Below are 11,318 nucleotides of genomic sequence, written 5' to 3'. Positions count from 1 at the left end.
CGTCTTATTAGATAAGACATGCTCGTATAAATGGTACAGTTCGCGTCTTATTTAAGACGAGTCTTATTTTTCCTCGTATAAATGGCCCTAATGTGTTGTGAACCACCACTAAACATCATCTTTAAATCCAGTCTTTAGTCTATGTCAGCATGAAACAGATCGAATAGAATAAATACGTCAGCTGCAGTGATTTTCTTATTCATAAATCCAATGTATCTGCTCAGTTTGCTACCATCTGAATCACAACTGGTTTACTAGCCCCTGATATTAATTATTATGTTCTGATACGAGAGCATCTTCTCATATAGGTCACCATTTCTCGCTCCGGGCATGACCCATTGTTTTCCAATCAAAGGCGTTTTTAAATACTCCGATGCTTTGAAAAAAATCCAGCAAATCCAGACAGTTTTGCAATGGACAGCTGTGTTGTTGAAACCAACGAAAGCGAGGTATTGAATTCTCCTCCTACATACGGCGAGATTTAAGGCCGCGGGTAGCCTGTGAACAGGCCTTTGGTCCAGCGTGGAACTAGGGAGAGGGAAAATCAAAAAGGCCTCTCTCCTCCCCTTTCCCTTCCCTTTCCTTGCTATTTTTTCCCCAAACAGAGAGCCTGTTTACAGGCTAGACCGCGGGGGACACTTTATTCATGAATACATTTATAAGACAAAATACAAAACGCTTTTCTCGGCTGTTTTGAAGGCGATTTGGATATAATTTTCACAGTCATGAAGGAATGAAAAATTTGGAGGGCTGTTTTTCAATTGGTAGATCGCGCTTTAGGGCATTGCTTTAAGCCACGGTAGTGCAAATTGGGAAAACGTGATTTTTTGTTAAAGTTTGAGGATCGAATAGAAGACAGCACCCAGTGATTTTACAGTGGTACCTCTATTCAGGGGACACCCTTGGGACCAAGGCAAGTGTCGCCTGAATAGAGGTGTCCCCTAGATGGAGGGCTGGGGTTTGTTAATAACTAACCAACAAATTATGTTTTTTCTTTTACTTGTGCCTCAGAGTCTGCTGCATTCATTATTTCAAGCAGCTAGATGATGTATAATAAAAATCACGATTTAAAACGTATCTCTGCGATGTTTTGTGTTGAACTCCCTCAATAGCTTGCGAGCAAGCTCTCCTATCTGGGCGAGTGAAGCGTGTCTCGCGAGAACGGAAGAGCTTGCTCGCAGGCTACTCCCTTAAGTGAAAACATCAATTTAAATGAGACAATTAATGTTTTGTAAGTTGGCGCCATTGTGACTATAGTTACCATTGGATCTTTGGATCAGTCAACGATTGTCACTTTTTGACTGCTATCGTGTCTCCTGAATGTAGGTTAAAAACGGGTTTCGGGACCAGAAAATAAAGGTAACAAATACAAAGATTGTGTGAGCATTTTTCTGGGACCAAATTTTGTTTCCCCTGAATGAATGGTGTCCCTTGAATTGAGGTGTCCCATAGGAGAGGTTAAGATATAATCGTTTAAATGAGCAAAATCTGCGGTCATCTTTGAAGGTAATGCCTTTTATTTATTTCAGTTCAAGACCTATTTAGAGTACTGTTTCTGTGATGACACACTACAGGCAATCATACTTTCCCCCTCTGTAGTGTCAGCTCGTGAAGTTCTGTATCTGCGCTGAATTCTTGGACAAAAAATTGTGGAAAAAGTCACATTTTGTGTCTCCGAAAGGTGTGCTGGACTAATTAATTGTGTAATTGTAATTGTGGTAATTATAGTAATTACATTCTACGCTTTAGACAGTTGTTTAGTTTTATGAGATAAGAAAGAAGAATGCCCGTTTAATCTAATGCTTTTTAAATAAAACATTTTGTTCCACTTGCACGTGAACACTTAAAATCAAGCGTCCATATTTTATCCATTCATGAATATCTCGTAAAATTGTCGATGTCAGTCGTTGCACTTCGTGCATACCCTTTAAATAAATGCATAATACTTAACAATGAGCCCAAGGTGTCCCAAGCGACCTTAAACTGGTATCTGAGGGAAACAGGTCTGAATATTGACAGGCGTCGCCAAGCGAAATATCGGATATACCAAAGAGTCTTTTGCACCACATAAACGATGTTAGGTGTGGGCTCATTTAACACACTTTTCCACCAAGAAATTTTGCATTTTCTGATGTGCGGTACTATTTTCAGCCCTAAGTATTTCACGCAAAAGGGCCAAACGTAACACACACTTCTAAGTTTAACAAACTCGTTCAGTCGTTGAAGTCAATTTGCCTTGTCTAAAAAATCTGTCTACTAATGAAGCCAAAGTTACACTATGACATCACTGAAAAATCTTGCGGGTGTATTTGAACAAAGAAAAAATCCGATTTCCTTTCTCTATTAGGTACCATCAGCTCTTTCCACAGTTTTGTAGTTTGAAACAAATATCCCTTTAGCTTAACTGTAAAGTTTAAGCTTTGATCAAATCTTACTACTTTCAAGTAAGATTTCTATCATTTACCAGCGACTTACCCGCATTTTCCTTTGTTTGAGTTTGTTGACCCGCATAAGCCTCGCAATCGTGCTAAGAAGTCTATCGTCCCAGGACCGTCGGGGAATACGAAACTTGCTTATTAATTAGGGTTTAACTGAGTGGTCAGGAGAGACGTGACTTCATGAAGACTTTCGAAAGAAAATTCTAAATGGGGTAGGAATGGTTGATAAAAGCTAAGTCCGAACCAGGTTCGCCCCCCCCCCCCCCTTTTTTTATCCAGTAGAATCCTTCCGGAGTGAAGCTTTAGTTTACTAATATCATAGGTGACGAATTACTCCTTAATTTTGGAACGAAATTTCAGCATTAATTTGTAATTTTATATGTGAAATTACAAAATTGCCGTGGCAACCTTCCGTACGTCTCAGTGTCAAGATGGCGACGAAGTTTTAAAATGCTGTGAATGAAGATCAGGGCACAAAAAGACGCTTTAGAAAACCTGAACACACAAGAGAACATCAAGAAGGATTCTAACAGGTATTTTGCCGAAATAGTCTGAAAAATTCTGAACTTTATGAGCCAAATTAAAGGTCTAAACATTTGAAAGAGTGAAGTTCTCGATCGATACGATCCAGGATAAACATGTCAAAAATCCAAGATTGCTAACATAATTCGTCACCCATGATATTAATAGGTAAAAGGCTCGGGAAATTATTAGGATTTGGACAAAACGCGCGTGAAACTATTCCCTAATTGCACTCGTCACCATTTGATTACACATACCCAGTTATATTTTTGTCAGAACAGCCGTTCTACGGAAGTTATTCGACATTACATACAAACTCTATAATTTTTTACGCGTTTGCCTACTGGTCAAGATGGCGTCGAAAACCGTGACAAGGTCTACCGTTATGTCACAAATTATCTGAGACACAATCAGTTCTCTGTAGCTCTAATTCTTCACTCCATTAAAGTATATTTCTTCACATGTTCATATTTTAGAATTCTGTACTCTGTTCTACACTTAAAGGATTCATCGACATCAATTCCCGTAGAAATTCGATGTTCTGCACTCAATCCACACACTTGATCAGCTCCACGACTCAGGACGACTACACAGTTCCTAGACTCTCGTGCAAAGCTCAGTTCTCTGATCGCGTGACGAGTTTTCCCGCCACAATGACGCAATAATTTTCTAACAGTCTATTTCTGCTTAGGCTTGTTATTGTTTTTCACAGTGGCGACGAGCGCGCTGATTCTTCCTTTGCTGTTTGAAACGATGATTTCTCAAGCCTGTAAGTAAGCTTTGAGCCCTCCGGAACCTTTCAACGTTTAAAATGTTCCTTCGGCAACTGAGCAGCAGTTTTTTCACGTTTGTTTATCTTCTTGGTGTTAGCCGCGCTTTCGTGCAAAAACAAACACTCGTCCTAGGCCGCCTGGGAATACGAAACTTGCCTATATTCAACGTATTGACATAAAGTTTCACGCAAGTTTTCATCAGCGTTTAGAATAAAATGCCTCAAAATGCTTGAGTTACTAAATAAAGCTTTTATGATTTGAAGACATTGATAGGTCATTAATTTTACCTGGAGGAACCACCCAAGGGAATTCCATGATTTTTTTCCCGTTCCTAATGTAAAGTGAATTCTCCGTGGCCACCCAATATACTCCATTATCTGGATTTCGAAGCTCGAAGAAGATAGAACAGGAGTAATCGTCCACGTTACTGATAGAGCTAACTAGAATTTTAAAGACAACAAAAAAGTTGATAGATATACATGTAGAATATAAAAATAAACATTTACATTCTAGGCGAGCTGTAATTTTACAGAATGATCCAGGCAGTGCAGCATAGAAATAATGTGATGAATCATAAAGACGTTTGTTCTGATCTTGGGCCATTGTAGCTTAATCAAAAATAAAACACAAACAGCGGTGATAAACATTATGAACTTTCGCATATCTATATATATTTATACGATGATGTGAATACTACGCGCGCTGTGATTGGTCGTTGCCCATGATCTATTAGAGTACAGATACATGGATGACGTCACGGGAAACTTGTTTTCTTTGTTTTGTTCAACATGGTACGCGGTTTTGAAAATGTTTGTGAGATTATTTCGGATTGAGGCAAGTGAAAGCTTCGGAAATAGTTTAGCAGGAGCTATTTACAAAGAAGAAAAATGGAGAAACGGAGACCAAAAAAGCTATTGAGTACTTGACAATGCCTAAACTACAAGAAATCTTCACAGCAGTTGCCATCGTGTGTCTTCGCTACGAGAGACTCGCTGTTTTGCAAAATGTTTTCGCTATTATTCTTCTTTGAGCAAGAAAAGACGGTGAAAAACTTTTCGAAGAAACTGTACACAAGTAAGATAAAGAAGAAGCTAAGATGAAAAGTTGGGTTTGGGACTTAAAAAATGCCTAAACTAGCACAAATCCTCAAAAGATCAAGCGGTTCGAGGCAGGTATGTGTATCGGTCTTTTTCTTTTCTGATCATTGTATAAAACAAATAGATTCCATGTTGCCGTGGGTCTGTTCAGTAATAGATCACAGAGGACGTCAAAATGTGGTAAAAACAACAGTGACACACTCGCCTGCGGCTCGTGTGCCACTTCTTTGTTTTTACGACATTTTGACGTCATCTGTGATCTATTACTGAACAGACGCACGGCAACATGGAATCTATTTGTTAAATATATAACTTCACAGAAGTTCAGGTTTCACGAGTAATCATCGTTTTATTGCTACAGAACTGTTTCGTATGGTGCAAGGACCACACTCATCAGGCAATTTTGACGACTGAACTCTTGGAATTGGAAGGCTGGCAGCAAAATGCGAAAATTTAAATGGTTGCTATGGTAGTTGCGTTACATTCAGGTTATATGAAACGGTTGTAAGGGTTGCTAGGTAACAAAAACATTATATAAGAGGGATTATCTGTCGTTATAAAAAATGTGATATAAGCGGGTTTTAAGCTACGTTACTCTAAAGTTTCCATATATATATATATATATATATATACACCCGTTTTCAAAAAGGTTTTCATATAGAGAGATATATAGATAGATATATACTTTCGTTTTCTTGCACGTGCGCCCGTGTGCATTTACACTTGTTATTGTCCAACTTGTGAAAAAACTTGGTTAAACGATAAATTTTCTTTTCGTCAGGTTCTTTGTTCCAATTTGTCAATTAAAAAAAATAATGCACCAACATTGTCTACAATTCTCTTGATTTGCATTCTTTTGAAAATTGAAGAATGCGGAATTCGGTCAGTTGTAGGTCATATCATTGTTGTAGTCACAGGATAAGGAGAAAATCATCAAAGATTTTCATTTTCACAACAATGCAGATGAAATGAAAAAAAAAAAAGTGTTTTCGAAACCGCTGATTTTTTTTTTTTCTGAGAAGGAAGATGTGACGGTGGATGTCGATACTGGATACGTGGGAAGGAGCAAAAATATCATGATCATAGCAGTTGATTAAAACGGACCAAGACGTTGACTAGGTTCATAGAAGTAGATTTTATCATAACCATGATGAGCGGGTCATACACATTAATGTCTCACCTTTTTTCGTGTAAAATCACGGCCTGTAAGGCAACGTCTCACTGAAGACATAATAAACTCTCGGCCAGAAATGTTTTCAAGTTAGTTTGACAGTTTCTCTTAAGCATGCATCAGGACAGCGCATTTTTTAATACACCCCGTCAATGAAAATGCTTCGTCACTTGCTTGGCCTATCAATTCGGTGACACCGCATAACTCGGCCGCTTCTTCGCGGGCTGTTTTCCTCATTCCCAAAATCAGTCAAATAATTCGCCATTGCAAATTTGTATTGCAGGGCGGATGCTCTTTTCTAAAAAAACTCAAACGACATGTTCTTTTCAAATTGGAACAAAGAACCAGACGAAGAAAAAATTTATCGTTGAACCGAGGTTTTTCACAAGTTGGACAATAACAAATGAAAAATGCACACGGGCGCACGTGCAAGAAAACAAAAGTATATATCTATCTATATATCTCTCTATATGAAAACCTTTTTGAAAACGGGTGTATATATATATATATATATATATATATATATATATATATATATATACATACATATATATATATAATCTTATTCGATTCATCTTCAAAAGAGACGTGGAAGTGTATGTTGACTAGCATCAGGGATACGAAACGTCAAGTTTATAAGTTCATGTTTATCACCGCTGAATGCCATAATGAATAGTTTGTAAGGACCTATACAATAGTCTGTGTGTACTCTTTTTCTATTCCCTTAACGTAAAGACAACAGATAAACGGCTGGGGGATGCATTTACCTTTTCGCTTGTTTTTTTCCTCGCCGAAGTCAAAAGCAGAAGTCAGGGACGAGCCCTGTCCCTTCAGTGTCTATAAAGAAAAGTATGTTTATCATCTACGTCATTCCACTTCACTGCCATGCACTTGCACTGAGATTTTTGCCAGACGCTTCTAATGTGGGATTTTATACAACACGTACATTTAGAGTGCAAAAATGAAAATCTTAAGACAGTTTTCATTAACTATACTAGGAGTTTCAAAAGCAAAATTTAAATAAAGAAGTAGGTAAATTGGTAAATATGTATGTCTAACCGGATTTTTGAAAACGTGAAATCTCCAAAGTAGCCATTATAAAAACTAACGAGCTTTTTTCTCTTCTCCTCCTTTCCTTCTCCTCGCTCTTTCTTTTTCTTCTTTCCTTTTCCTTCGTTACTGTGATTTTGGAGCTTATCAGGCTTGAGAAATCCGCCTTTCTCATGAGTAATGACTGCTAAAAATCTCATTAGGCTGGTTTTCAAAAAATCGGTTAGATGTACACATATACATACATAAATGAACACGTAATAACATGGCCTAATAAAATGAATATGAATAACATGTAAAAATACAATATAACAAAGTATCCTAAATGTTAGAGACAATGGCTTTAAGTTCATCTAATGAATTAGTCTTTAAAAATCTTTAATGAGTATTTTCCTAAGACAGTTTTAATTAACCATACTAGGACTAAAAGCAAATAATTATAAACATACAAGTAAATAAATAAAGATACCGTTATAAGAAATTAGAAATAGAGGAAGGGGTGACCGTGTTAACTTCTTCGATTTGTTGGGTGCATGCCCTCCCCTCTATATAGGGGTTTGTGTTGTTAATCATTCCCAAGGCGAAACCAACATTTTCTCACTTTTTACAAAAAGACTGCCCAAAGAAGACAAGTGATAGCAAAATATAACTGCCAACACCACACTTTGCGGAACTAGATATAACATTTTTGTCTAAATAAAAATCCCACGAATAAAAAGGTTTTGCATACACGAGTGACTCAAAGGAACCTCATTAACCTGAGATCAGCTCTATTTTCTTTTCGCTTGGTAAATATAATCCGGCGGGCAACGCGAAATGTAAGAGAGAATGTATGAGAGCTAGCTGCGAAAACTGGGCCTGATAACAGGTGAGAGCCTCATTTTTATAAGTTTACAGTGAGAATCGACCAACAGACCTGCTCGACCGACCGAGCAAGGTTCCCCCAATAATGCAATATGAGAGTAATTTTTATGCTTTTATCGTTTACGATTCTTGACAAGACAGAGCCCTTCTGCACCAGAATGGCATTTGTCGTTATGAAATTTTTAACTTGGGAAACTCGTCGGCGATTTTCCCATTATTTCACAGTCACATTCATTCCCTGCACTTTAATAACAGGTAAGTGTATTTAAACTGATTGTGCTAGATTTAATATTGTTTAATAGCAAATATATGAGTGTTATTTTATTTTATTTTTACCCTATTGACTAAAGAAGATTTCTCCTGGTTTCCAGCGTCCTCTACAGGATAATGTTTCGCGGCATGCCGAGACGATACAGAAGCAACAATCCCCAAAACGAAAAACAGAAGGAACATAGGCTTGATGTATTCCATTATGAAGATCGTCTTTAAACCTGTAATTATATAAACAAAACTAGAACATTTAGTCCGCTTTCTGTACGTCGTAATTACGAAACGCTTGACAATTGAGGGCCTGCACAAGGTCTCTCAAGTCATATTTCGCATAATAATCACATTGTTAACGCTGGCCTTAAAATTGAATTTCATAGCAGCGCATATATGATTCAGTAGGTTTCATTCCTGAGGGTTCCGCCAATAATGGCACGTTTTCCATTAAAAATGAAATTCCCGAAATCCGAGAACCTTTGGCTCCGTTTGTAGACACTGAATCGGTTATTTCTGAATCTAAGGAGAACTAAAAAGATGAAGAAGCTGACAAGCACACTCAAACAGAACGGTGCTACATCTTTTTTTACTTATTAACGTGAAAAATAAAACATATAGTTTATCATAGAAATAAACTTTTGAGTGCAATTGTCCGATGGGGTTGTAAAAATCGATAAAAAGGTTCAGTACTCATTAAAGATATGAGGTGGTTTAATTTTCAATCTTGAGTAAAAGCATTTTAAAAGTATAGACTAAACTAACTAAATAATAACAAAATCTGAATAGAGTTGAGAAAAAAATTTTTCAGAAACGTAAGAGACAAATCTCTTTTTACGTAAAGTAATGGTTTTTAATGTTTGTGTAGATAATTCCAGCTTTGCTTACCTTTTCTAACTGCAGTGACTTTGAGTACAATAGACTTCAGTCCCTCGGATTACTACTTTACGGTGGTTGTAGCAAGAAGCCAAAGTATGGTCCGACTGATTTGGCTGCAAAAGTGTAGCTCCTTTTATAGCGGAAAGTTGGCGCAAACATCACGCACACTCAATTTTTAAAAACACTCAAAATTAGAAAATTTAGCTGTCCCTATGACCTTTAATTAATTATTTAAATACCGCAATGTTTGATTTACGGTTCATTAGAATCCTAAGGAGGTCATTCTTGCAGTCTTCGTTCTTCAACTTCTTTGTTTCACTATTAAAACCTAATATTAGACTAACTAACAAACTATGCTTTAGACCAATATCTCTTTACTAACTGGTTTTTTTTCGTGCAATTGACCCATGTGAAAAATTATATTTTTGAGTTTTTAAGGAAAACAAAATACTTGCCGTCAACCACTTCCTATGCTTACTAGCATAACCTTGCACCTATTGTTCTTACTTTGCTACTGAATTATATTAATAACGCTAAAAATAGTTTTCTTGATTCTTAGAAAACAAACCTGAGTTGTTATGCTGTGATCTGCAGTCATGCAGACATAGTTTCCAATACCCTTTGAATATAGTCTCAGTTAGCGACTGCTTTCACTTTGGCGAATTTAATTGAAAACAGTTTTTAAACTTTGGCCCAACTTTTTACTACTCTGGCATAGCACTAAAATTTGTAATTTAAATACAATATTTATTCTTGAAGCAATTAAGAGCGGTTTTTGGACTTATTACTAGACAGTTCTATTTTGATGGAACTGTCGTTAATGGTACAAAAAAATGCAATATTTTTCATGTCTTGAGGCACTTGTCGACTGACTTCCTATGCTTTAGAGCATATGCTTTTCCTTACTGGTTTATATTTGGCGCATTTTAATATAATAGATTTTAAGATATACAAAGGCTATTTCAGGACTTTTTAAGGAAAACAAAATACCTGCCGTCATCCACTTCACATGCTTACCAGCATAACCTTGTACCCATTGTTTTTACTTTGCTACTGAATTACATTAATGAAGCTAAATATATTCTTCTTGAGTTTTAGAAAACAAACCTGTGTTTCTATGCTATAACCTACAGCCTGGCATTCTATGCCGTCTAGCATAGTCTTTTAGCGACTGCTTTTATTTTAGAGAAGTTAACATTTATTAAAAATAGTTTTTAACCATTCCTTATATGTCTACGCCTTGCGCCAACTTTTTACAAACTGGTTGTGTTCTCCTGTAGAACTGAAATTTGTAATTTAAATTCAATATTCATTCTTGAAGCACATCAAAAGCGTTTTTTGGACGTAACTAGTTTTATTTTGGTGAACTGTTGTTTGCTAAAAAAAATTCCAATATTTTTCATGTCTTGAGGCACTTTTCGACTAACTTCCTATGCTTTTGAGCATATGCTTTTCCTTACTGGTTATATATTTGAAATATAATAGATACTTTAAATTTGCGGCTGAGACAGACAAAGGCTCTCTCAGTATCATGGTGCTGTCTGCCCACAATTATCAGTTTCCGGTGTACAAGCATAAGCTTCGTACCCATTGCGTTTTGCGCATAGGTGTAATAAAAAGTTTTCAAAACCCTATGATCCGGCTATACGTATACTGTCTTCCATTTCTTATGATAAAATATAAGCTGATGAGACAGGCAGTTTTGTTTTTTCTTTGTAGGCACCGTCACTGGCAATATACTGAATATACTTGAGCAGTAAATCACGCGAAAAAATCAGTGAACCAAACTATCATTTTCAACTATTAAATGTTGTCGCTGATGGTTCGCTATTGGATATGCTGAAGAAAGCAATCGGATGAAATTGGCGATTGTTTGAGTGGATTTTCGTTTGCCGAAACAAAAAACTGAGCGGCGAGGATAAGAAATGTTTTATCAGGCTTTTTCTATCCGAAAAGGTGACAAATACTGAAGAGCCATTTCGGGTACAATAAATCATTCATTGCAGTCATTAACAAAAGATTTTTAATGGCAATCATCTTATCCAAACGCAAGCTAATGTTGGCGCAATCGAAAGTTTTTGATAAAAGTAAGAGTTTGTTATTCTGTGCCAGTAAACCACCCAAGCTCGAAATATGAGCATCGGCGAGTATCGGCGTTATTGCGTAACATTCGAAATATAAGGATTTGTATGAGGGAAAAAACCTATCGTCTCTGTAACATACCAAAATGAAAGGATTTCAATTAAAAAACAGCTTACCTTAC

At 36.7% G+C, this 11,318-nt stretch overlaps 1 protein-coding gene across 2 annotated transcripts in view; it reads right to left on the bottom strand.

The window, feature by feature from the left end:
- Positions 1–9,228, bottom strand: part of LOC140950932 (uncharacterized) — a 20,612-nt gene extending 11,384 nt beyond the window's left edge. Inside the window, exons 1-4 of one of the 2 annotated variants that reach the window (XM_073400146.1) lie at positions 9,065–9,228; positions 8,252–8,406; positions 6,769–6,838; positions 4,021–4,173 (exon numbers count right to left, since the gene is read on the bottom strand). In XM_073400146.1, the coding sequence (XP_073256247.1) occupies positions 4,021–4,173; positions 6,769–6,838; positions 8,252–8,386 (358 nt within the window). In that variant the 5' untranslated portion in view covers positions 8,387–8,406; positions 9,065–9,228. The remainder of the gene's footprint in view (positions 1–4,020; positions 4,174–6,768; positions 6,839–8,251; positions 8,407–9,064) is intronic. The other variant, XM_073400147.1, reaches the window with a different exon arrangement.
- Between the last annotated feature and the right edge of the window lie 2,090 nt (positions 9,229–11,318).

Source organism: Porites lutea, chromosome 10 (genome assembly GCF_958299795.1).
Source record: "Porites lutea chromosome 10, jaPorLute2.1, whole genome shotgun sequence".
Classification (NCBI taxonomy): Eukaryota; Metazoa; Cnidaria; class Anthozoa; order Scleractinia; family Poritidae; genus Porites; species Porites lutea.
The sequence above is the reverse complement of the archived record's forward strand: the minus strand, read 5'-3'. Positions and strand labels throughout refer to the sequence as shown.